The sequence below is a fragment of the Takifugu rubripes genome, chromosome 13 (assembly GCF_901000725.2).
Source record: "Takifugu rubripes chromosome 13, fTakRub1.2, whole genome shotgun sequence".
Classification (NCBI taxonomy): Eukaryota; Metazoa; Chordata; class Actinopteri; order Tetraodontiformes; family Tetraodontidae; genus Takifugu; species Takifugu rubripes.
Window position 1 is genome coordinate 11,573,099 of NC_042297.1, and position 26,194 is coordinate 11,599,292.

The 26,194-nt window shown below is 43.5% G+C and overlaps 4 protein-coding genes across 7 annotated transcripts; 1 reads left to right on the plus strand and 3 right to left on the minus strand.

Annotated features, from left to right (window-relative positions):
* Positions 1–452: 452 nt before the first annotated feature.
* Positions 453–6,929, plus strand: LOC115252142 (putative nuclease HARBI1). Of its 2 annotated transcripts, none has more exons than XM_029846628.1 (3): positions 453–1,106; positions 1,170–1,348; positions 6,713–6,929. In XM_029846628.1, the coding sequence occupies exons 1-3, from the start codon at positions 914–916 to the stop codon at positions 6,749–6,751; spliced, it is 411 nt and encodes a 136-aa protein (XP_029702488.1). In that variant the 5' UTR covers positions 453–913; the 3' UTR covers positions 6,752–6,929. The 2 variants fall into 2 exon arrangements, 1 of the variants encoding a protein (XP_029702488.1); XR_003890588.1 differs by lacking the exons at positions 453–1,106; positions 1,170–1,348 and adding exons at positions 4,737–6,057; positions 6,447–6,614.
* nqo1 (NAD(P)H dehydrogenase, quinone 1) lies at positions 2,187–4,688 on the minus strand. Its single transcript, XM_003969730.3, has 6 exons — positions 4,539–4,688; positions 3,861–4,028; positions 3,617–3,747; positions 2,905–3,018; positions 2,687–2,788; positions 2,187–2,550 (listed from the first exon to the last, which is right to left on the minus strand). Exons 1-6 carry the CDS (start codon positions 4,540–4,542, stop codon positions 2,236–2,238), a joined length of 834 nt encoding a protein of 277 aa, XP_003969779.1. The 5' UTR covers positions 4,543–4,688; the 3' UTR covers positions 2,187–2,235.
* Positions 6,930–18,448: 11,519 nt separating the features above from the next.
* LOC115252123 (beta-1,3-galactosyltransferase 1-like) lies at positions 18,449–24,223 on the minus strand. Of its 2 annotated transcripts, none has more exons than XM_029846519.1 (3): positions 24,169–24,223; positions 20,861–20,918; positions 18,449–20,789 (listed from the first exon to the last, which is right to left on the minus strand). In XM_029846519.1, the coding sequence occupies exons 2-3, from the start codon at positions 20,866–20,868 to the stop codon at positions 19,631–19,633; spliced, it is 1,167 nt and encodes a 388-aa protein (XP_029702379.1). In that variant the 5' UTR covers positions 20,869–20,918; positions 24,169–24,223; the 3' UTR covers positions 18,449–19,630. The 2 variants fall into 2 exon arrangements, with proteins under 2 accessions (XP_029702379.1, XP_029702378.1); XM_029846518.1 differs by lacking the exon at positions 24,169–24,223 and adding an exon at positions 21,003–21,677.
* Positions 23,687–25,753, minus strand: LOC101077342 (beta-1,3-galactosyltransferase 2-like). Of its 2 annotated transcripts, none has more exons than XM_003969731.2 (2): positions 25,568–25,753; positions 23,687–25,336 (listed from the first exon to the last, which is right to left on the minus strand). In XM_003969731.2, exon 2 carries the CDS (start codon positions 25,217–25,219, stop codon positions 24,173–24,175), a length of 1,047 nt encoding a protein of 348 aa, XP_003969780.2. In that variant the 5' UTR covers positions 25,220–25,336; positions 25,568–25,753; the 3' UTR covers positions 23,687–24,172. The 2 variants fall into 2 exon arrangements, with proteins under 2 accessions (XP_003969780.2, XP_029702377.1); XM_029846517.1 differs by having other exon boundaries at positions 23,687–25,340.
* Positions 25,754–26,194: the final 441 nt, after the last annotated feature.

A 26,194-nucleotide genomic window follows, 5' to 3' on the forward strand; every position in this document is an offset into this window, starting at 1 on the left:
ATTCGTCTCATTACTCGCCAGGTGTTGATACTCAGCCGACATTCGGTCTCATTCACGAACCGTTCTTACGAACAAATTTGTTCTTAAGTCCCACTTACGAACATTTTACGAAGATTGTGGCATTCACCAATTTCTTCTTATCCTGGATTTATGCGTAGGTAAGAACAAATCCTACGAACACTCAGGAGTACTCTTACGCACATTTCAGTGCCGACATGTTGGCATGGTTGTGTTTTCTTCTCTTGTGCAGTTCAATAAAATTCAATATTACAATGATAATTCTGTCATATTTATTTATTTCCTATTTTTGGTGATTTACAGAGATTTTTAAAATTACGTAAATGTGCCAATGACTTAACATTAATCAACCAAATTGGAAACAATGCCATCAATTAACCCCCCCCCCCCCCCCCTATTTATATGTGGCACTTCGCCACCCAAGGCCCGCAAAACAATGGCATATTTATTGCTGCTGCAAGATATTGCTGATCGGGCCCTAAGGGGAGAACGGATGTTTCGTGATCATATAGATCTTTTTTTCAGAGAGTGATGAATTCCTCTTTGGACGCTTCAGGCTCCCACGACCTATCTATCTATCTAGATCTATGCAACCAGTTGGAGCCAGCACTTCGGAGCCACACACTTCGGTCCAACCCTGTCCCCCCCATGTGCAGGTACTGTCGGTCCTCGGCTTTTTGGCTGCAGCGACATTTCAACGAGAGCTGGGAGACAGGGTGGGCATATCACAGCCATCAATTAGCCGCGCTCTCCCTCGTGTCTTGGATGAAATAAATCAACTGGCCACACGATATATAAAGTTTCCGTATACAGTACACCAGACTATCAGGTCACAGTCAAGAGGATTCCATAACATCGCTGGCCTCCCGAACACCATGGGTGCAATAGACCGCACATGTACGCATCAAGGCACCCTCTCCAGACCCCTTCCCATTCCGTAAACGTACAACTCATCTGCGACGCCAACAACCACTTACTAAACGTGGTCTCCAGGTTCCCAGGAGGAGCACACGACTCCTTTATTTTTCAAAACAGCTCCGTGGGAACACACCTAGAACAAGGAGCAGCTGGTGACGCATGGCTCATTGGTAAGTATCTTTTATATAATCTCAACTGTCTTTATTTGATTTTATTTTGATTTATTTTATTAGGGGATCGAGGATATGCCCTGGTGACACCACTGACCAACCCTCAGCCTCCACAGGAAATTTTATTCAATCAGATGCATGCGCGCAGTCGCTCCACCATTGAACGCACCATCGGCATGTTAAAGGGGCGCCGGATGTGTTTGGACACAGCAGGTGGCAATTTGCTGTACAAACCGGAGAAGGTAATTACGCGCTGGTCCAGCTCGGACAGGCTTTTGGTGTCTGCTGTTCCCCCTCCAGTCCGTCGCGTCTCCCGTCGGAATTTTGCTGTTTTTTTGGTTTCAGATTTAAGATCAAACCATTTTTTCCACCTCCGCTACTGAGCGTCCTTCTCCTGACACTGCGTCCACTGCACGTGTGATTGCCTCCCATATTTCCTTTTTTATTAGTGCTGTATAACCATAACTAACACTACTGAATATAACTGATTTTCTCCGGGTGATTTCCTGCAGCACTACCTCCACCTCTGAACTACCAAGGTTTTTTTTTTTTTTTTTTTTCTCGCCTGCTGCGCTCCATCCGACTTTTTTGCTTTGGGCATTTTGCTGCTTTTTGCTGTCTACAGGGCATTACTGGGCGGTGACCTATGCTAATTGTATGTTAATTAGACCCACCTCAATTTACGAGTAGATGGCATTCATCAACCTAGGAACACAGCTGCGAACAATTCTGAGGCTTACGAGCGCGTTGATAAATCTGACGTAGGGTTTTCTTGAGGAACTTAAGAAATCTAAGAACATTCTTAAGAACATATTGGTGAATGAGGCCCAGTGTTCATTGAAATATATAAACACAGTCGCTACCTGGGCCATGAAGTTGATGCTGTCATGTAATCAGTTCTTTCTTTATAGGAGTAGTGAAAGTTGTATTCATGTGTATCTAAAATTGAATCATTTCACATTTAGCATGCCTGGTCATTTGAAAAATCAAAACTTTGTGTAAATCATTTTATCAAAGCTTAATTGTGAGCATAAAGTTTCAAATCATCATTTGATGATGAATGGCAGCCTGAACAATGGGTTTGAGAGATTGTGAATAAAGAATTTATTTTCCACAATCTGCTTTTGCATTAGTTTTCCATCGATGGCGCTTTAAGCTGGTTGTCAGGTGGCAGCGGTTTCCCCAGATGGTGACCCGTGGTGAGCCCGAAAGGCTCTGACTCCTGCTGCCTCTTCACTTCTGGCCGCATCAGGAACCCACCCTGAAAGCTGATGTTAAAAAGCTCACAGTGGGCGAACGTCAGAGGCTTTTCCCTCATCAGTCCCTCTAGCCGCGCTCTCCACCCATCCAGCATTGCGGTGCGCGCGTCAGGCGTGGAGTGAGCTGGACACCAGAATATCTGCGGAGCAAGAACCTGAAATCCACAGAAGTGCAGAGTGCCGTTCTGAAAGGAAGCAGATTAATAACCACATTAACACAGGAAATTTAAGTTATCTTCACCCTGGAGGCGAACGTGAGTTTTCTCTTTCTGTTTACTTTGCTAATTCTGAGATGAAAAGAACTCTCAGGTAGGACGTTACCTGTATAGGCCAGAGCGTGACATTGATATCCCCATTGATGCCGTCAGGCTGGAACATGGTCTGGATTGCCCCCGTGCTGAAGGACAACATGGCTTTCTTGTCCTGCAAGGAAAATACACAAACCTGACCTTTAACATCTCACCGGCATGACAGCAATGTGGTGAAAACACTGATTTGCAATCAGATTAGGATTCTTTATCAAAGTGCGAGAGACTGACCTTGAACACACCTTCATCGTACATGTTTTCCAGGGAAAATGCGAAACCCTGTGTCAACACTCTGTCAAACCAACCCTTCAAGATGGCAGGGACGCTAAACCAGTAGAGAGGGAACTGCAAAAGGATCATTAACGCGTGTCTGTGAAAGTCATGGTAATTCTGAAGCAACGGGACTGTTTGAGTTTTTCAAAGATGTCTCACGTCTCATCCAAGAGACCATTCTGACTGGCTGTTTGGGAGTTCCAGACAATTATCAGGAGCCAATAACACATTTGGAGCTTCAGTCAGTCATTTAGCCAGGTGTAAATGGCCTCTTCTCCTCCTGGGGAGGTTTACAACACTGCATTGTAGACAGGTGAGAGGTGATGTCTCAGACCCCCACCCCTGATTAAAGATAGTCTTTCCAGTCAGACATAGATGGCTTCTTTCACTCCTCTCTTGAACCATCTCTCCTCCCTGGCCCAAACCTGTACTGTCCCCAACCGAGTGTCCTCTGTCCTGGTGGACTGCTGAGTCCTGGCCTGAGGAGTTGGGGCTGTATCTGTATCTCCCAGTCAGTCAGAATTGATGAAGCCTCTTGGATGAGGCTCAAACAGTAAAATTACAGTCAATCTGCGGTACGACATGATGCAGGACTTGATTGCAGCCTCATTTCAGAAAATGCAAGTTTCTGGTTTTAAACGGGCAGACAGCGATGTGCTTGATCTCTGACCTGAAAGATGATGAGGTTGGCTTCCGCCACTTTTCGCTGCTCGGCCACAATGTCGTCGCTGAGGCGATCTTCCCTCCAGGCGCTCATGGTCTCGTCTCCGTACTGGAACAGCTCTGGATTTTTCAGCTCCCCTGTAGGCGACAGCCAGGATGAAACCAGCGGATCTGGACAGATCTGTCATCTATCGGCTGTTTAACAGGTTTATTTCATTGTTACTACATCGATTTAGAGGCAGTGAGGTCACCGATGATGTCGTCGCGCGTGGCGTCAGCTCTAAACTTCATGGCGTAAAGGTCAGACACGAGGACCCGGAAGCCCTGCTGCTCCAGCTCCTGCACTGCCACATCGCGCACCGCCGCGTTGAAGGAACCAGGACTCTGGTGGGCGAACACGATGAGGACCGTCTTTGTTGCTGCCACACACATGCAACATCATCGTTAGTGTAACTGGATATGTGCAGTAAACCTATAATGAAATCAGATTAATATGGACATTTTTTTTTTTTATTTTAAACTCAATCAGCCAATAAATATTCCATTTAAGCTGATACATTTTGGTCAAATTCTGACAATGTGGAACTCCTGATACCTAAATACGGGTTTTTACTGTTAACCTTTGACCTAGTGATAACGTTTATATTCCTTTTCTGGTGCAAAGAGTAACAGTAAAAGCACCATAATTAATGCAACAAGCTGTTTTCGTCCGGACTCCATTCACAATTTGTCGATGAAAGGGGTTCTTCTTATTTATTAGTAGTAATAATATTCTAGATGCTCTTGAATTTAATGCCTATTCAACATTTATTGATTATTCCTGATAACAAACGCTGACAGTCCAGTTTTCAAAACTTTGCCACCTGTTTCTGTAGCCGGAATCATCGTAAAAGCAGCAGATTTGTGCGCTGTGCAGTGAAGGTTCTTACCCATGCTGCCTGTGCAGGGTCCGTCTGCGTCGCGTTCTGTGCGCCTGCTGGCGCTGAGCCTGTCCCCCCCTCTGCTCTTATAACCGCTGCGAGTGTGTTTGCGTGAGAAACAAGTTAGATTTGGTATCAGACGGTGCAAAAGTACCACGGCGGAAGTGCTGTCAGGGCTAAAGAACTGGTTTGGTCACTAAGACGGTGTGTGCGGGCGTGCGTGTGTGTCTAGGTGAATGAGATTGGTTTCACTTGGCCTGGAAAAGAATGTTTGAGTCGCTTTCAACGGATTATCCCGCAGTCATGTGTCTTAATGAACTGTTTAATCCGACTCATTTCACCTCGTTAAAAATCGGTTTAGTGCCGCTCAAACTGCTCGGCTGACTTTAACCTCTCCTGTCACAACTCTGCTGTCTGATTCATCCAAGAACAAGCCTTTAAAACAGTGTTTTGGGTTTTTTCGATACTTTTTTTGTGCTTAATTGTACTTCTGTGTTGGTCGATTTTGCTTTTCCAGCTCAAGAGAGAACATCTGCCTCAGATGTTTGGCGCCAAAGCAAGAATTTGATTCATTGACCTTTGTTCACAGATAGCAGAGACACGTCACAAGCACAAGCACAAGCGAGAAAGACTGCCCACAGCAGACTTCAGGCCTAACTTGGCTTCGAATAACATCCACATTTAAATGGACGGGTTCAACTTTATCCAGAGGTTTAAGTCACCCCACAAGTCATAACCTTGTGTTGGGGGTGAATAACCTTCTTAGATGATCAAATAAGTAATTCTGAGGGGTTTTTAATGGCACATTATGCTGCTGGTGCTCCTATTTGGAGTGTGGCCGGAGATGATTGCAGCTTTCAGTCGTTTCGGATCTTGCAGTTTCACGTGTTCCCGTCTCGGCCACTAGGGGGGCAGCGTAGCTAGTTTTCCTGCGCGGCATAACAGACGCGTTGCCAAGGCGACGCTCGTGGAGTCAAAGTCGAACATGCACACCCGATTAAGCCGACGCCTGGTCTTGGTTAGTCGTTTCTTTGACTTAGTAAAGCTCACAGTTATGAGAGTTAGAGTTATGTCTTTGTGGTTCTCCACCAGGTACAGGTTCAGAAACCAACTAGGTTCTTTAAGAACCTCAGATCAACCAATTCTGTTGGTGCCAGCCCAAGTGTCCCTAAGATGTGTGGCCTTTTTAACATGCTCTGAACTAACATTGGTGGAGATTTCTTTTCATAAAAGTCTAAATTCAGTCTTTGAGTTTTTTTCCTGCGATCACTTGTAGATGCAATTTGATCACTTATGCGCAGATAAATCCGTTTTCTGCATGTTCTCTGTGACCCGGGGTTTTTCCCCTTTGTGCATCTCACGACACTTTTGTTTTTCAGTGTCTCCTGCAGGCTCAAATGTAATCCAGACATGCCGGAGGGATTAGGACATTTATCCCAGAGAGCACAGCAGAAAGTCTGATCCTGTTGTGTTACTGGATCTCATTATTTCCCTCCAACATCATTAGCTTTTGTTCAAAGTAAAAATGGTACCAGTCACTCACAAAGGTTTCTGCTTAGCTGCACCTCAAAGTGGAAGGAAGTGTCACAGTCATACTTTTAATTGCAAATCTTCCAAAAGACTGCTGATGTGGCCTCACTGAGGACATTTTAGGTTTTCTTGTCTTCTTGGGTTAGAGGTTGTTTTTACACCCTACTGTATATCTAGTTGTTTTTGAGTCCTAACTGTTTGGTTCCCTCGTAGTTTTTAAATTAATTATGATCTGTAGTGTTTACTTCATGCCCCGAAGGTTGATTTAAACTGCTCAGGAAAGTGAAAACATTTAAATTAGATGCCTAAATCTGGATGAATTATATATTCCTGATTCCTAAATATTGTAAAGCTTGACTAGTTCTATTTTTTCCCCCATGTTAACAGGATTTTTTTTCAACCTTCTCTTTGGAGCTTTGATGTCAGGAAGGAGGAGTCGAAAAGGGTAAAAAAAATAAACGAAGATGCACAGAGCAAAACCCCATTGGTAAATAAAAACCAAAAGGTCCGTCGACTGGAGCATAAGTCGCTGTGGTACCGTCTCCGGTTTCCTAGGTACCACAACGCTCACCAGGCCAGACATCCACCAGAATGTAGGGTGGCTAACAGCCAGTTTTTATATTCACTAATGAATGCTTATCTTGTGTTTTCAGAATAATCTCTGCCGGTTCCAGCATCCTCCAAGCACATGAAGCACCGAAGGCCTAGCAGACAACTTATCTTATCAAAATGCACATTTTTCATCCAAAACTCAGCATGAGCTGTCAGATGATAACTAAATAAGGAGAATGTTCAGTGTGTAAATTTAGCTAAATACCAGTACACGCTTACATGGAAATGTGATGGTTAATAAATGTGATGATTAAAGTTGACTATTCTGGATGAATATATGAGTTATAGCTGCAACATTATGCTGTGTGTTATAGCTGCAACACACAGGGCATTAACTGTTAACAATCTCAGAGTTTTAACTTTAGCGCTGAATTTTGTTAACCCTTCACCCAACAATATAATGTAAGAACATTCAATGGAACTGAGACCTTTTGTCATGATGCTGTATACTGTTGCCTTGTAATTGCTATCTGCTTCCATTAGGGGGCGTGGTTGACCTCTATCCCGGCTCGTGCTGGTTGCCACCTCACCTGTGGCTAATCATCCTGGTTGGGAATCCTTTTAAGCAGCCAACACCAGCTGATTGGTGTCGGATCTTTGGTCTTCGCTGTTGGTAGCTGAGTGTGCACAGACTGCAACTGTACTGTTTGTGTTAAAACTATTCTTTGCATTTCCGTTCTCCGTCTTTCGTGCCAAAGAGCAATGATTCTCGTTGGGGTTTTTCACACAGTTCTCTACGGCACGATCGGGTCACCATTGTGCTGTAAATTTTGTAAATAAATCTTTTTACTTGGGGATCTGTCACCCGTCTGTCCCTGTCCTCAGGCATCCAGGTCATGGTAAATCCGGCAGGTGAACCGTTGCAACTGGTCGGTTTGATTTCCATGAAGATGTTTCATGTCTCATCCAAGAGGCTCCATCAGTTCTAACTGACTGTTGGGGAGTTCCAGATAGGTAGACTCTTCAGGAGCCATGAACACGTTTGGAGCTTTAGTCACCTGGTTGTTGGCTGCTCCACTCCTCAAACCAGTGTCCTTGGTTACTCAGATGCAGGTGCATTACTCAGTCCTGGTCTGAGGAGTTGGCTCTTCTGTGCTCTGCCACGCGGTTGTGAAGCAGTTGTTTTGTACAGGTCTGGGCATTCCTCGCTATACACTATGTTACTTTGTGTCTTTGGGTGGACGAGCTTCTGCCTCGGGGTGTTGGAGGGCTTGAAGGATGTCCTGTTTATTGAAAATCCTCCTGAGCTTCTCAGAATGCCCTTCAACAGATGGAATAACAATGTTGTTCTGATTCTTCTCTGTCTTGTCTGGATTTTTTAGAGGATTTGATGAAGGACCAACCAGGGTAGCCACAGGTCTTCCTTTGTCACCTGAGCATGGCTGACAGCTTTAGCCTTAGATGTTCTGCCTCTGTCTCTGTCGGCTTCTTGTTCCAGATGGCAGATTCAGTGATGAGGTCTACTGCTGGGATTTCATCTGGTGTTAGAGAAAAATGTGAACCTTTTGGCTAAGACATCTTTTCCCATTTGGGATAGCTCGCCTCCTGACAGGTTTTTCACCACTTCTCCTAGATATCAGGCTATGATGTGTGGTCATCTTTACTTCTCCAGATCAATTCCTCCCTGTGACGGGAGTTGTTGTACTTGTAAGTTTTAGGAGTGTATGTGTCTGTCTACAACGTCATGGAACTCAAACAGTTCAGTTGCCCTGATAACTATCAGTGTCACCTGTCTGCAATCTGGGGTTCTGCCCCTGTGCTCTTAGTCGTGACACCTCTGACTGTTACAGAAACTCAGAGCCTGAACCTGCCCTGAACATGCATCAATGGCAGGAAAAAGCCATTGAGATGGACAGAATGAGATGGACAGATCCGATACAGCACCAGAACAAGAACAGAGACAAGTCAAGGGTGTGCACAGACTCTAGGTGGTGCTAAAATACGTGTTTGTATCCCCTCTGGACCAAGCAAGTGCCCTTTTGTAAATTGTTTTTCTTGGTTTTTTTAAGTGTCTCATGTTGATATAATCATTGGCTAATTTTTGATTAAAGGTTAGGTGAATATTGTGTTGTATGTTTAGATCAGCTTATGTAAACTTACATTTGCAGCAATATATTTGTTAATTTACAATGTAAGAAATGTCTTATTTATATTTGATCTTTTTCATTTAGTAATTGCAGCATGAGGCCTAGAAAGGAGAGCATAAGAAAGTTTTGATTGATCAGTGCACTATTTGAATTTGTGTAATTTTAGCAACATTGAAATTTGTTTTAAATGCTGAGACTGCCAGCAGATACAGATCCTCCCAAAAATGCATCCCACTGGGGCCAGCCCACCATCTGGAGCTATCAAGAATCAAATGGAAAAGCACTAAGGAAGAACACAATTAGTGCCATCTGCCAGAAACTGTGGCATTTCCGATACAAACCTGCACCAGAAAGAGGTCACACACTAATATTTTATTGGGCCATCTTTAGCTGCAGCTACCCCAGATCAGAGCACCACCCTCACAGGCTTCATCTGCCTCTACAAGTATGATCTTTATGCTCCCTAGTGAATTTCTTAAGGCTGTTCAGCTCCATTCCCTCAAGTTTTCTTCATTTGTGCTTGTAGAAATACTCTAATTGCACAACTAAACACAGACTTCTTCTGCTGTTGTGTTTCTACATTTTGATTTCATAAAACACTTAAGCAATCACCATTATTCAGGATTTTTCTTTGTCAAATTTAAGTCATTTCTGCAATCTCCAGTTTTTTCTCAATACAGCAATGACTTGACCGTTCTAAAACAGACTAACGTCTTTTCCACGGCCAAGCGTCTTTCAACATGGTTGTTTAAGAAATGAGGATTAAATAGCTGAAAGATAATTGTCCATGCAGTAATCTTACCTGTTTGCTTAGTTAAATCCAGGTGACAACATTGTTTTTAGCCAGGCCACCGTCTTATGTCTCATGTTACGTCTAAAAATGAAAATTATTCTTTCACCTTGATTTCTCCAGCTGTCTTCTGCTTTAACATATTCCAGTTTATTTCCTCTGCAAAAAAGAACAAAACCTTTACCGAGTCAAATAAACTTCACAAAAATAAAATAGCACTAAAATATTTATTTGACCAATAGCTTGCATGTGTGCAGTTTACAAGAACTTCGATTCTTCAGGCATGGAACTGGTGTTTATTGTTTTTTACCCAAAACGCACATTGTTGTTCATTACTTTCATGCTTACAGGCAAAAGAAGCATATTTCTAGTTCTGGTAATTCTGACTGCAAAACATGGTTTTATCTCCTGGATCCTACTGACACAGTGATGAGACAACTGTTGTAGTGGATGGATGGATGTTGGATGGATGGATGGATGGATGGGTGGATGGATGTTGGATGGGTGGATGGATGGGTGGATGGATGGGTGGATGGATGTTGGATGGGTGGATAGATGTTGGATGGGTGGATGGATGGGTGGATGGATGTTGGATGGGTGGATAGATGTTGGATGGGTGGATGGATGGGTGGATGGATGGATGGATGGGTGGATGGGTGGATGGATGTTGGATGGGTGGATGGATGGGTGGATGGATGGATGGATGGGTGGATGGATGTTGGATGGGTGGATGGATGGGTGGATGGATGGGTGGATGGATGTTGGATGGGTGGATGGATGTTGGATGGATGGATGGATGGGTGGATGGATGTTGGATGGGTGGATGGATGTTGGATGGATGGGTGGATGGATGTTGGATGGATGGATGGATGGGTGGATGGATGTTGGATGGGTGGATGGATGTTGGATGGATGATGGATGGGTGGATGGATGGATGGGTGGGTGGATGTTGGATGGATGTTGGATGGATGGATGGATGGATGGGTGGATGTTGGATGGATGGATGGATGTTGGATAGATAGATAGATAGATAGATAGATAGATAGATAGATAGATAGATAGATAGATAGATAGATAGAATACAGCAGTCACGATGACCTAAAAATAGAAACACAACAGAAAACCTGCGTCATTTGAGCTCCAGACACGTTTTCCTGCACTTCCCACTTATGATTCACAAAACGTCTCGTCAGCAGGAAAACGCAGTTTTAAAAATTCCGCGTGTGGGACAAATAAAGGAATCTGAATCAGTCTGGGAGTTTCAGCTCTTGAAGATATATCACCTGCGACTACAATAGACGTTTACATGTCTACGCCTGCAAATACTCCATGTCTTCCGCCGATCACAGACGAGATACGACAAAGATCACGTTCGCGTTTGTGAAACGGATGAAGGGACCGCGTTGCCAGGGCAACGGCCCAAACACAAATAACATATTTGCTTATCAACCTGAGTCAGAAAATATTTTTTTTCTTCGTGACTCACTCGGATACGATCGAAAATGTAGTATTCTACAAGGAGTTTCAGTCGGAGTCAAGTTTTGGTTTGGTTGCTGACACAGGGTTGCTAGTATGAAGCTAACACCCATTTGTGACTCACAGAACAGAAAGGAGACGAAAAAACTTAAGGAGTGTGACCATCAACCCCCCCGTCCATCATTAGGGAGTCTGATCATTGTATTTGCATTTACTCACTCAACATTTGTTCATGCAGCTAAATTTGCCAAGTCAGATATTGGAGAAAATGGTTGTTTGTGCAGTGTTGTGTAGAAGCCTCATCGTTTGTGTTCAGGTTGTCTAGCTTTGACCTGTCAATCTTTACATTTCCTGTAAAGCTGATTAATCTGGTTACTTTGAACCTGGTTGTTATAATAAAACGCTGCTGGAAAAGTGCGTATCTGACTGCCACCGAAGCAGGATCACGCGAGGGGAAAGGTGACAGAAGTTGTATTTATTTATTTTTTACTCATGTCAGTTTTTTTTAAGTGCTTTACTTGTTATGATTTATTAACAGTGTTTTATGTGTTGGTCATAAAGTGCTGCTTCATAATGATAATAAAACCGCTTCCTCAGGTGTTACATGCAGCAGGCATGAACATCGAAGGAGACTCTGCCCGACACTCTGGGTGTCTAAAAGAAGTGTGTCATTATTTATACTCTGGGGGCGGAACCTGCTATCCTAATGATGTCTGCGCAGAAGAACTCCAGGAATGTGCTTTAGTGATTGACTGCTTGATGTTTCTTTTTTTTTAACTTCAGGAGAAACTGCAGAGGACAAATATGACATCATACACCTGCAAAAATCATCAGGATAGAGTCAATTACACCGCATAACGTTCGAATATTCACTACTACTTTTTTTTCACACCTTATGTTCACCATGGCTCTGGTGAGAACTCTGTTCTGGTATCAAGTCATTAGATTCACCCTCAAGCAGGTTCACAGAAGGGGAAAAGCTTTGGTTTTGACCATCCACAGCTTAAAATGTTGCATCCAGCCAAGCTTGCTAGCACTGATGACAGGTGTGTCTCTCCAATGCAACAATGAGAATGTTCTCTCTTTGACACTTCCCTGCTGAATGTTCTGGATCTTCATCGGGAGACTTTGTGATGTGCTGCAATGCTCAAACCATGATTTAAGACCAGGTGTCAATATCAAGACCCACAAAATGGACATATGCATATGTGTTTGTTTGGTATTGTTTTACATTGAAGACAGGACAATGATGGAAGAAAAGAATGAGTAAAGAGACATTTCTACAGGTTAACTACGTGTTTATTTGTTTGTTTCGTGTTTATTTATGGTATTTATTTTTTGTTTGGTATGCAACCCTGTCAGAATGTTAAGAAACAGGGTTTAATCATTAAAAGTGGGCTCAGGTGGCTTTTGTTAATTGTTAACAGAGAGCGCTGCTAGCATGACTCTTGTGACCAAATGTCAAATTTAGTTGTTTCATTTTTTGAAGATATGACGTTCGGGCATTGAAACATGGAGGAGGAAGTTGAGGAGCACTGAACTGTTGAAATCTGTGTTTCTAAAAACAGACTACACAACTTTTATAGTTGCTAGGTAAGGAAGGAGGTCGGGGGAGGTACAGACCTATTGCATCATAACTGCAACGGAGTGTTTCATCACACTGTTGTGGTTGACAAAAGAAAATCAATTACTCATTTATTTTGCTCGTCCTTTTTTAACTCCTCGTCCCTGCTGATCAAAATAGAAATAAACTTCTTTTGAATGCAATATGTGGGTCCACCAGAGATAATATTTGTCTCTGGCAGCAGGTAAAGACCAGTGAGCAAACTGTAGAGGAACATTTTAAGATCAACTCATAGATGATTCCCTCCCAACAACACTGTGACTGTAAATACGCAGCCAATAGGAGAGTCTGGGGAGCAACTCTGAATGTCTTTGGTTTGGCCGGTCACAGCCTGACATGAACCCAATCAAACATCTCTGGAGGGACCCAAAGATGTCTGTCCACCCGCCGTCACCAACCTGAAAAACCTGGAAGGATCTACAGAGAAGGTCCGATTATCCCCAAATCCAGCAGTGAAGACTGGAATTGTTATTGTAGCCCAAGTCTTCGTCCAGCTGTTTCTTCAGGAATCTCTATAGCAACTCACCCTGTCTGGTTTCACCTCCTAAACATTCAACATGTACTGCCCCATGAAAGCTCTCCTTCCTGAACCACCCATCCAGGTCAAAGTTACTAACGTCTGTTGTTACTCCAGTTTTCAGCAGTCCTCCCCATGATGTCATCGTCTCCAGATGAATTCCTCTGCTGTTGTAGCAACTCTGCGCCTTTCCCTTAGTTGAAACATCTTTTCTCAGCTTCCTACACACATGCTACATGAACACGTCAGTACCACAGCTGTGTTTGTGTTTTCATATATTGATTATGATTCATTTCATTTTGAATAATTTGCAGCATAAGTAATGGGAAGTATACATCATTAATGTAAATACAGTATATATCATGGTTAAATATATTATGTAGACATAGGTTTTATGGAACAATATACAAACCCAAGATAATAACACTGCTTCAAAGGGTAAAGTGTTAATTTTTGAGATTTTCTTATTTCCGTCTCCTGTTTAGACCCTGAACACATCACTTGGATACCTGTCTGACCTGATGTTGTTTTAAAAAACAATTGATTTAATCTAAGTCAGCTTTTTGTACACTTTAAACAAGTGTATAAACGGGTTCTCAGGGGTTCACCCTGTCACCTCTGCCATGCAGACCCCACCAGCCCAAAAGAATTCATTAGTATCTTGTGATAGTGAAAATGGCCAATAGGTGGCGTGTTCTTCTTCATTGATCTGCAGAAACATAAAAACAAAAATCGTGATAAAGTTTTATTGCAGTTGATATGTCGAGGTTTATGGATGCAGAGATCTCTTGAAAGGCTGATGAAATCAAAAGGGCTTTGTGTTTATTTCCTCGTTCTCATTTCCTCATAGTATTATTATGATTATTATGTGTGATGTCAGCATTTTTGCTGTACAGTATACTCACTCCAGAAATAGCCTATTATATTTACATTAACCAACAAACGCACACGGTGGTTTTCTTTTCTTAGTTAAGTTTATTATTATTTATATCCACTTGATTCCAGACTAATTTAAGTACAACTGCATTCAGTCATTTCTGGTTACAAAAATAATTGAGTGGACTCACAGATTAAATAAGAGAACAAACTAATTAGATAAGCCCTAATGACTGCGATATTTGGTTAATGCTCGTTCCTAGCGTGTAATTTTTTTCCTCACTTGAACTCCCGCCCTCGCGGGGGGGGGGGAGGCGAGGCGAGAGAGGCGAGGCGAGGGAGGCGAGGCGAGAGAGGCGAGAGAGGCGAGGCGAGAGAGGCGAGGCGGGGGAGGCGAGAGAGGCGAGGCGAGAGAGGCGAGAGAGGCGAGGCGAGGCGAGGCGAGAGAGGCGAGGCGGGGGCTGCTTGCTCATCCTCAGGGTTCCGCGGTTCCTCTCTTCCACAAGTGTATATAAGCGAATCTAATGAAGCTGCTGGTCAAGACAAACTTCAAACTTCATCCCGCAAACATGTCGTGGACCAGCCTTAAGATGGTAATAATGACGGTGTGTGTGTGTGTGGGGGGGGGGTGCTCGGTTTCGGGGGCCGCTTTTGACGCTTCTCTCTCCGCCTGTCTTGCAGATTTCTCTGGGCTCGCTGCTTCTCTTCGGCGAACGGCCACTGTGCGCCGGCGGCTCCCAGTGTGTCAGTGAGGACGAGGCCAATCAGCGCCTGGAAAGGTTCCATAAGAACCGGCCCACCCCCACTTTCACCGACCACCAAACCACCTGCGAAAAGGTGCGCCAACTGTTCGAAGATGTGGCGCCTCAGCTGAAAGGCGAACACATGAGGCAACGCTCTGTCTCCCCCTGGAGGTACAGGTAAGGCTCACTGTGCTACGGACACCGCGGCGGGACAAAATACTTAGGCGTAACAACATCAAACCTTCCTTAACTACACAAGAAATTCTGAAATGATTACTTGGTCAAAATCTATTTAATTGAATCACTGTAAAAATGGAAATGTGCACATGAATTCCCTACCTGTGTAAATATAGCATGATTCATAATTCTTAGATTATCTATTGGCTTAGAAAGACTTGGCGGCTATAGAACATTAAAAACGTGACCATGTCAAATGTGCGAAGTAATTTAATTTGTTAAAATTTGAAGTAATATTGGCTTTACAGCTGGGGATCAGTGGGGAAAACACAGCTGACACAAATTTTGTGGTGCAACACCCTATTCTGCTCCAACAAATGCTACAGCCGACCGTAAACCTGATGTGCTCTCTGTCTCCTGCCAGGATCGACCACAACATAAACCGGTCGCCTGCTGATATTGCCATGGCCGAGTGCCTGTGTAAAGGCTGTATCCTGGAGCAGAAGGAGACTCACGACTACAACTCTGTGAGCGTGACCACACACATTAAGGTGTTGTACAAAAATCCGTGTCCAGATGACCCTGGCAAATATTTAATGAAACATGAATACTTTAAGGTTTCGGTGGGCTGCATATGCGTTGAGCCAAAACGCTCATCTTAATGGGTTTTCTCTTTACTTTCTTTTTAAAAAAGGCAAAGTAGTTTCCCTATCCTTTTAAATTATGAAAATGTAAGTTCCACCAGATCTCAATGATTTTTAGACTTTCAGCCATGCCTGCAGCTGTGGGAGTTCATGTTAAAAACCACATATTTAGCACAGAAGGACAGAAGTTTAACGTGCTTGTTAATTGAAAAACATTCCCAAATGCATTATTTCCTGGAGACGTTCTCCTGTTGACAGACCAACAGAGTGATTCTCAGGATATTGAAATTATCTTAACAATTGCTCAGTAGCAAAAAGGCATTCTTCCTTAAAGAGCAGCTAATCTAAATAATATGCGTTTCAAAATTGCACTTTCATGCTAGAACTAGCATTATTAGCTGAACCTGCTGTATCTTCAGTCTCACAATGCTAGCATGGCTGTAGTCTTTTCAAATATCTATATGCTAACTACTATCTGTTACTGTGAATTAACGCTAAAATTAGTAAGACACTAATCTATTCTTGCGAGGGTGATTCTAACTTCTCCGATTTTGGGGATGAATAACAGGAATATGTTTCTCAGGTTTTAGAATGACCATTGGAAGAAAGCCTCCTGGACGGACTCATTAGCTTTGTGCCGCTGCAGCTGTATCCAGCTGACGAGTAGCAGAAAGATTTAGATGTTATAGCTGGTTATTTTCTTTATAAGAAGATGTTGTAAATGCTGCAGATAAAGTATGAAGTAAGAGCCAGCACATTTTAAACAGATACGTGCACAGGTCTAAGTGCTGGCATTGCAGTATTTCTGCATTAAGTTTTTTTTTTTTAGAAAACGTGACATTATTTCATGACTGACTGACTGTTTTTAGTACTTAAAAAACAGGCTAATTAGTTTTTATGAAACTATATTTTGCAGCTAAAGAATAATGTGAATATGTTTAAATTATTCAGTTTAGGCCTTATGGACCTACAAACACTGTGAACAGTTAAGGGAATACAGGTTTAGAAGCACACTTGAAATAGTTTTTTTGTGAGTTAGCTGAGAGGCCTAAAGCCACACAGCAGCTAACATTGTTGTTGGCCTGTCAGATTGAGTAGATTACACTACACTAAATCTTGAAAAGCTGGATTATTAGCTAGCAAAAACACTGTTGTCTCACTGTATAGGCTAGAAAACATCTTGAAGGTCCCGTGTGTGAGATTTAGTGACATCTCGTGGTTACAACACAGCCTGCAAGAACAAAATTTTACACATTATTATGAATATTACAGCAACTAGGGCGGCTGTCGGGGAACAAAAACATTTCCAATCAGCTGATTTAATGTTGAAATTACCATTGGAGTTTGACTTTTCTGTATACTACACAATAATAAATTATAGCTGCATTAAAGAGCAGATAAATTGATATTTCAGACAGGGCTTCTGTAGGTGAAGCCAGTCCAAGTTAAGTTAAATCACGACTGATTATCCTGAATTTAAACGGGTTATAAAAATCTTACATAAGAGACCTTTAAAATAATAAAACAAAATACGCATATTAGCAAGATTTGATGTTTCTCTGGCTTGTATTGGTAAGCAAAGACAAATCTGATTTTTGTGTTGATATTCTTAATTTGCAGAATATTCTGTTAAAATGGGACAGTATTGATGACGCTTATTGATGAAGCTTATTACGGGTGATTTCTTTTTTAAATCACTAGATCAAATGTCTGAAAATCCTCCAGAGAAGGAGCTTAATATCTCCAGGTGAGGTAGTGAATCCTTTATTCTCATAAAGGAGTCTTTTTTTAAAAAAGATTTATAGTATTATTTCAGTACAGTCTACAGCTACTGCTGATTCCCTTGATGGGGGAAGTACTGATTTTATTAGTGAAACTGAAGCTAGTTTTTTTTATTTTTTAAAAATCCTGTATGCTGCTGGATCAAATGTGTTGTAACACTTGGAATTTAGACTGTCACGTCTTTATTAAGACGGTAAGACACTTTTAATATTTTGTTAATATTTTATTTGTATTTATGACGTCTGGAGGGCATTAAATTTGTAGCAACCTGCCTGTTCACTCATGTACCTGAATGAAAGGATTTTTATTTTGTCTTTCAATGAACTCTGCTGCTGCTCCTCTGAATGTTCAAATCTGTTATTTGTAACCAATAATAAATATTAAATATTATCTCATGTCCTGTCTTTTTTTTTTCAATTGCGATTTCTTTAAATGAAGAGCATTAAAGTGTATTATGGAAATGTGGATTCAAAAGGATAAGTGTGCCACAATTCAATTCCTTTTAAACATTAAATAATTAAAAAAAAACTCCCCCAAAGGTCAAATTACCGAAGCATATTTTGCAGCATGAAGCTGATGTTGTCTTGTGGATCATCCACTCATCAGTGATTACCTTTAATTTGCTGTCATCTTTAGTCGCAGTTTACAAAATGACCTCTAGGTGTCGCAACAGAACAGGAAAAACGCCCGAGCGCATTCAATATCAATATGAAATAACCTAAACAAAGGAATATCTTTCAAAAAAATAAAAGATTCAGAAACATTGAGTGATAGTTTCTTCATTGAAACCCTAAAAGTATCTGCTCATCCAGTCCCAGTGTCTAAAGATCAGCCGCAAACGAGTCTTACCTCATCCAGGTGTTTTAAGACCAATCTGAATGCAGCACAGACGCGTCACACCAGGGAACAGGTAGATGTGATCACACCAACGGGCAACATGGAGCAGAGTGACACGCCAGAGCCGGCAGGATTAACGAAATTACAGTTACAAACTTGCCTGCAGACTCTGTATCATTATTATCACCTGCATACAAAACAAATACTAGACAGGAGACAAACTTGTGAGTGCATCACGTTTTTAAAAGCACACAAATACATGATGAGACCAGACTGGACACAGAAACTTTGTATACATAATATGTATAGAACTATATTGTATGATCTCTAGGGCAGCAGGTCACAGTGGTCAGCACAGTCACTTTACTGTGGGGAGTTTGCATTTCATCTCCAAGTCAGTGTCGTTTCTCTGGCCTCCTACAATTCATTCTTATTTTGGAGAACAGTGTGGGTCATAAAGGTCATTTAGAGGCTAAGCAGGAGGCGAGAGGGGGCGCTGTGAGAAAATAACGAGAGCTTAGCTACACACAAGTGTCAAAATAATGATTCCATTGTCTCCCAGATTCTTCGGAGCTTCCGAAGAACAACGAACTGCCCCAGGGGCAAGTTCACACCTGTTGACATAGCTGCCACATTATTCTGGCTAGTTGTGTTTTATGGCCAGGTCACTTTTAGGATATACTAATTATAGCAGGTGTATCATTAAACATTTATGCCGTTTCCTGCTGGAGGTGCCAGTGGAACCAGGAAAGGCGTGTACTGGTTCTCCTTCATAAATGTGAAACAAAAGAAGGAAAAAGCAAATCATGTTGAAGTTTGACGGTGATATCATTATTTGTTGGCTCGGTTTGAAGCATTAGTGCTTTTGAAGTGTGGTTCCTGCAGCAAGAACATTAGCCTCAGCTGCTCCAAATTCCTTCATGATGGGTGTTTACATATGAAGCCCTGCAGCCTGGAGGCATCGGCACGACAACACTGCTGCTCCTCACCAGGGTTTTAAACACAGCACCCGTTAGTTTGGCATTCCTCTGAGATGTTAGGAAATCTTTGAACCGCTTTCTCTATTCCCGGCTGGAAAACCAAACACCTTTGCTGGATTCGATGCTGTGGCGTGCCTCTACATGTGGAGCCTGGGAGAAGAATCTTAAAGTTTGACCCCAGAATGTTGACAAATACGTCAATTGCCTGAGGTTTCAATTACTAATTTCCCCCCAATATGTAATTTCAGTTTATCTAAATGCCTGAAAAACTGGTTAGTCCAACTTAATAATCGCACCAAATTCAATATTTAATCGGAAACCTAAAAAAAATGCACATCTCTTTAACACATCTGAAAATGGAGCTGGAACCGCCACCTAAATGAAGATATTATTCATTTTATTCTTTTATTCTTCTTTTATTCCTGGTCAACAGCGAGGGCCCGGCCTTCTAAAGTCCTCCCACTCCTTCATGCGGTCGGTGTGTTCGTCAGTGGTCGTGGCGATGAGTGTAGAGTAAATACAGCGGCTGTAGGCCACAGGAAAGACGTGAAAGTAGTCCCCCCTGGGTGGGTCAGTAGGGGAGATACCCAGGAACTGCATACACAAGCCCAAATACACGTCCTCGATGTAAACAGCTCTGACGTGTCTGGATGCCTCCACCAGCTTCTTTGAGAGATCCAGAGACAAAACGTATCCCAGACCCAAAACATATCGAGGGTACACCAAGTCAGGGTAAACCTCCGTTGGCAAATACCACTTAGAGTTGGGATTCCGCATAACTTGTCCATTTATTGTCACCAGTCCTGTCACGTAGTTGGACGTGGGAGCGTCTGACAGCATGTTGATGAGATTGGGGACGTTCAGAAACATGTCTGAGTCGATCTTCATGGCGTACGAAGCTCCAGAGCAGTAAGAGTCCAGCCACTCCAGCATCACCATGGTTTTGATGGTCAGGTTCTTGTAGCAGTCCAGGAAGTCACTCTGGATCAGGTCCTGATGCTCTTCACTCTCCTGTATCAGCTGCTCCTGAAGCTGCCCCGCTCCCTCCCCACTTTGAAGCCCCAGCAGGAACATCAGCATCACCACTTTGCCCAGCACGGGGCTTTCGCCTCCCCAGGTGTTTCGGACGACGTCCCGATGAGCTCTGTTGTGGGGCGCCACCGGTACCACCAGGACCAGGAACGGCTTCAGCTGCTGGCATTTCTGTGGCTGGTTTATGACGAAGTGGTACTCGTAGGGGTATTCCACCAAGTACGGTCCTGGAGACTTATACGGAACCGGCTCCGAGTTCTGGGAAGAATCCTCGGTGTTCCAAAGAGTCCTCTCTGTTGATGTGAAATTGTGAGGGAACGCAGAAGACCCAGAGCTGGAAGGATTCCAGCTGGGAGAGACCAGAGTCTGGTTTCTATATAAAATCCACCAAGGTGTCATGTTGTAGTTGATCCACCAGTCAGGGTTCCAGTTATGCCCCACGTCCTGGACATTTGTGTAGAAGAAGAACCCGATCCCCATCAACAGAATGAAGAAGAAGCAGTGGTGCCGGGACCAATAACATCTTCTGCGCTCAGACACTTTCCTCCTCTTCCTGAGGGACGTTTAGCTTTATTACCGTCATGGGAAGCACACGTCATATCTAGGTGATAAAAGCAAACTTACCAGGGCATCACAGTCTCCACGGCTCCTTCCAGAAAGCCAACGCTCCCCTGGTTTAGTCCTTTTGGACACAAAGCAGATAAAACACGTTGCTCCTCTGAAACATTTGAGACAGCATCAGTGTTCTGCGGGCCACTACGCTCACATTGATTTTCGGAGCGAGACTCCTGGATTGCACCATTTAGGTTAACTCTCCAGTGCCACTGCCGCTCTGTTTGCCTTTTTCTCTTCTTTTTTTTTACCTGTGGGGAAGCCACACCTTCATTTTTCACCACCCGTCTGTTTAGTTAGAGCTGTTCCCCCCCTGAAGGCAATGGCTGCCCAAGACTGAATGAAAGGTGCATCCTCGGCTGGAATAAACCTCATTACCTCAGCTGGTTTAGTCTGATCCGAAGTTTGTGTGGTTGTCGTAAACATGGTGATGCTGTAAAACAGGAATCTACCCCAAGATGATCATTTTCTCCTCCCATCCCCCACCAAGGAGCTGTAACACTCACCTCCAACAGTAATTTGAAACTTAAGCTCCTGGAACTGGTTCAGACAGCACACTCTAACCTGTGTTTGCGGGGTGTTCCTTCAAAAATCATAGAGAGCTTCATTGACCCCACGGGGCACTTTAACTTATAGCCAGCAGCAGAAATGACAAGTAGGACATACCAAACAACACAGTCCAACACAAAAAGGGCTTCCCTGTTGTTCTCACACATGACTGACTGTTTGAGAGATGACCAAAGGAGTCCCAGAATCTACAACTGACTCTTTGGTTTTGGCCACATTGATAGAGAGAGTCTGCCACCACAGGACCAGCAACCAGGTCAGGAATGTGCCAAAGGACACCGTGATCATCATCAGACTAAATGACGTGATGTCCCGAGTGCTGACACCAGCCTGAATAGTATAGAAAATGAATAAATGTGGTGGTAAATCAACCCAAGTGGGGAATCTGGTGGATGATAAAACACCGCTGACCTCAACATGCTGGGACCTGTTAAAGATCTGCATTATTGAGCTGCTCATTCTTTCACAATCAAACTCTGCAGTTTTACACATGTGCAGGTATGAAATCGAGGATTAGACGATGCTGCAGAATTCCAAGTTGAATATTTTACAAAAACAAGCCAAATGAGCAATAATACCGTTGGATTTTTTTCAACTTGTATAACTAAAACCACTTTTGTTTGCTGGATGATGGTGAGAGTTTACTGGCTGGTCTGTCTCCGTCTCCCAGGTGGTGTTTTTTTTACCACTTCTGTCATCCCTGGACCTGGGTAAGTATTCTTTTATCAGTCTTTGAGAATAGATCTGTCAAATATTAAACTTGCCTCCACCTGCGGCATCCTCTTCAAACCGTCTGGGTTGCAGGGATGCAACAACTGACTCACAGTCAGTACTTCTCAGGCCATTTGTTTGTTGTGAATCTGAACACGATTCCTCCTTTAAGCCACGTTGAACTCTATGGACTCATTCTTTTACATACATACATATAAAACTAGCAGCACGGCACAATGTTACCTCCATACTTCACTCCAGAAGCTATAAACTCCAGGAGGGAAGGTTCTTCTGAGGGGAGCCACTGACCTGTCGTCCAGGAGATGGAACTTCACATGCATAACCATTAAGACAGGGGTTTCCACTTCCAGCGAAGCCTTGACAGAATAGTTGTGACCTCCCCGACCCAAACGTCACCATGTCAGATAACCAGAGAAGCAAAAGAATTCGAGATCCAGACCCCCACATTTTGCCGTCATCCTCCCGGGGAATCAAGCCAGGTCATCTGCTGTTATCTCTTTCAGAAGATGGAGTCTGTGTCTATCAAGGTACCAGGGGTTAGCTCCATTCATGGCTGGTTTTAATGGAATCACTCTTGCTTTGCCACCCTAAAAATAATCAGGTAACTGTATCATCAGACTGAGTTTCAACCTGTGTGTCAGATGTTCTTCCTGTCAAAGAACCACCATTCTGTTGTATGTGTCAGTCATCGTCCGTTATTTTGCTTTTCCACACTTGTGCCTCATTTTCATTTTCTTGCGCATCCTTTTACATCGTCAGCACTTTTTTTTATTTGCTCTTAACTGGTCAAGAGCTCCCGGGTGACGTCCTACGCTGAAAACGTTCAAACCCGCTTTACTTTTGACCTTAAACGTCCGTTTTAATACCCACGTCCTTTTGCCCCAGACACAGAGCTGATTTAGAAGTCACGGCTCCGCAGAGAGGAGACGTCAAAAGTTCAGCAGCGAGATTTTCGGCGCCGCACCAGCTGTGTAAAATCAGCGCGATGCGCCAAATACGCACGACACGGTCACAGTATCCACAGTCACAATAGCCTCAGCCTCCAGCAGACTGTGGCAGTTTTTCCAAACAGCAACCGCAAGCAAACAACCTCACGCAGAACTGGACCCACCGCATCTGCAAACCAACCAGGACCAGTGAGCATCTACGCGTCCGCCGCGGAACGAGGCCCACATATGACGTCCCCTTACAGTGTAGGGTTGCTTTTAAAACATAGTTTGTTTGTTTGCGTTAAATTGAATGCTGAGGCAGAGCTGAGTAAGAATGTAAGAATTTTAATTTAATTTACGACACAGCAAATGAATTTGATTAAAGCCGGTCGGAAACTGGTCGAAACATAAAAACACCCAGTTTGCTTCAGGGACGGCGCCATCTGGCCCAAGTGAATAAAACTGGGCGTGATCCAGGTAAAATGAAGCCCTCAAATGAAAGATGGTAGACGTTCATATGCAAGTTTAAGGTTAAGTTATGGAAAATACGGTTTTGCCTTTTTTGTACTAGGAAAGATGGGATGGACTCTGAGGATAAAATGAAATCAGATACAGTTAATACTGGCACTTTAATTTTTTCCACTCACTCATAATTCTGCAACAGCCAAATATGCTTGCGTCACAGCGATATAGATTCCAGATAGAACCACATGAAACAAACACTTGAGTCAAGTGAAAGACAAGACCTCAACAAAACATTTAATCAGATTACTGAAATAACAAAAACTGGAAAAAGGGGGCATAATCATGACCAAGGTGACTCATTTCTTCCCGTAAACATCTTATCTTTTCACTTTTGTCTTTCCTCCTTAAATATAAATCCACTTTTATAGCACCACAAACCCACCCTGTATGCTAATTTCATCCATTCCACACACATTTCAGGAAATTGTAGTGTCACATTAAATAATTAACTGTGTTTCTATTATTTATTTATTATTTATTTAGATTAACTGGTCAGTTACTGAATACTTGATGCATTCGTCATCATTTAGCTCAATTTCAGCTGAATGATTTCCCTCCTTATTTTACCTGGTCAACAGCGAGGGCCCGGCCTTCTAAAGTCCTCCCACTCCTTCATGCGGTCGGTGTGTTCGTCAGTGGTCGTGGCGATCAGTGTAGAGTAAGTACAGCGGCTGTAGGCCACAGGAAAGACGTGAAAGTAGTCCCCCCTGGGTGGGTCAGTAGGGGAGATACCCAGGAACTGCATACACAAGCCCAAATACACGTCCTCGATGTAAACAGCTCTGACGTGTCTGGATGCCTCCACCAGCTTCTTTGAGAGATCCAGAGACAAAGCGTATCCCAGACCCAAAGCGTATCGAGGGTACACCAAGTCAGGGTAAACCTCCGTTGGCAAATACCACTTAGAGTTGGGATTCCGCAGAACTTGTGCGTTTGTTGCTACCAGTCCTGTCATGTAGTTGGACGTGGGAGCTTCTGACAGCATGTTGATGAGATTGGGGACGTTCAGAAACATGTCTGAGTCGATCTTCATGGCGTACGAAGCTCCAGAGCAGTAAGAGTCCAGCCACTCCAGCATCACCATGGTTTTGATGGTCAGGTTCTTGTAGCAGTCCAGGAAGTCACTCTGGATCAGGTCCTGATGCTCTTCACTCTCCTGTATCAGCTGCTCCTGAAGCTGCCCCGCTCCCTCCCCACTTTGAAGCCCCAGCAGGAACATCAGCATCACCACTTTGCCCAGCACGGGGCTTTCGCCTCCCCAGGTGTTCCGGACGACGTCCCGATGAGCTCTGTTGTGGGGCGCCACCGGTACCACCAGGACCAGGAACGGCTTCAGCTGCTGGCATTTCTGTGGCTGGTTTATGACGAAGTGGTACTCGTAGGGGTATTCCACCAAGTACGGTCCTGGAGACTTATACGGAACCGGCTCCGAGTTCTGGGAAGAATCCTCGGTGTTCCAAAGAGTCCTCTCTGTTGATGTGAAATTGTGAGGGAACGCAGAAGACCCAGAGCTGGAAGGATTCCAGCTGGGAGAGACCAGAGTCTGGTTTCTATATAAAATCCACCAAGGTGTCATGTTGTAGTTGATCCACCAGTCAGGGTTCCAATTAAGCCTCATGTCATGGATATTTGTGTACAAGAAGAACCCGACCCCCAGCAACAGAATGAAGAAGAAGCAGTGGCGCCGGGACCAGCAGCAACATCTTCTGCGCTCCTTCCAACCCGCTGCTGCTCTCTGCCTGAGGGACAGTTACACCTGTTATCAGTCTTTACAGTCTAATGCGTAAAAAGAACGTCATTGTTTTATAAAGGCACAACTTAATACTAAAACGGAATGTAAATCATCTTGTCTTCAGCCCACCTCAAAGTTTTAAGATGCTTTCATTGAATTTTGGGATTTTTCTGCTTGTTCCTTCAAGCATGCTAATCGATTTTAAAAAGAAGCCTTTGAAAGAAGAATTCATACCTTCGTCCATCCTCAGAAAACTCTATTTGGAGCATTTTATTTTTTTTAAAAATGCACGGCTGACCTTCTGTCCACAAACACGCAGCAGTAAAAAGTGTAGTTTTTCAGGTGACGTACAGCCACTCTGTAAAATTGAGATCATCTGTCCTGGGCGACATCAGTCCTCTCACTGTCAGGTGTATCACCTCCTCTGAAGTCTGCAATTCACCTGCCGGGAACCACTCCTCTGTTTGCACCTCCTACCTCATTTGCATGTTTTTTTTTCCTTCAAAGTGGAAACTTTGAGTAAATATTCCATATAGTCTTGTTTTTAAGTGAGATTTTACTGCCCATCGTGTCCAGGTTTTGGTCTCCAGCCGGGCCGGTGTCTTGATATGTGGGCAGGTAGCATGTCCCCGGTGCTTTTGAATGTGTTTTGGTTTGTGCTCTGGTGTCTCTCGCTCGCTCAGGTCCATCCTCCCTGCAGCATCAGTCACCTGCTCAGAACAGAGCTGGTCCCACAGGGCTTCACCATTTCCTAGTAACTGCTCTTCTGGGGTGAGCTGAGCACACGAAACCAGCCGGACTACTGAAACTGCTCCTATTAGTTGCTTTTCTGTTATCCCTTGTTTGAATGTTCTGAGGATG

What these genes read in the sequence shown, in the direction of transcription:
- LOC101077342 (XM_029846517.1), bottom strand. Translation starts at nt 25,602, where the DNA reads ATGCTCCAAATAGAGTTTTCTGAGGATGGACGAAG. An exon ending in TTTTCTGAGGATGGACGAAG is followed by an intron (nt 25,341 to 25,567) that starts GTATGAATTCTT and finishes ACTGTCCCTCAG; the next exon opens with GCAGAGAGCAGCAGCGGGTT.
- LOC115252142 (XM_029846628.1), top strand. Translation starts at nt 914, where the DNA reads ATGTACGCATCAAGGCACCCTCTCCAGACCCCTTCCCATTCCGTAAAC. An exon ending in TGGTGACGCATGGCTCATTG is followed by an intron (nt 1,107 to 1,169) that starts GTAAGTATCTTT and finishes TTATTTTATTAG; the next exon opens with GGGATCGAGGATATGCCCTG. An exon ending in TGCTGTACAAACCGGAGAAG is followed by an intron (nt 1,349 to 6,712) that starts GTAATTACGCGC and finishes TTGTGTTTTCAG; the next exon opens with AATAATCTCTGCCGGTTCCA.
- nqo1 (XM_003969730.3), bottom strand. An exon ending in CCAACCTCATCATCTTTCAG is followed by an intron (nt 3,019 to 3,616) that starts GTCAGAGATCAA and finishes ATCCTTTTGCAG; the next exon opens with TTCCCTCTCTACTGGTTTAG. An exon ending in TCACGCTCTGGCCTATACAG is followed by an intron (nt 2,551 to 2,686) that starts GTAACGTCCTAC and finishes GCTTCCTTTCAG; the next exon opens with AACGGCACTCTGCACTTCTG.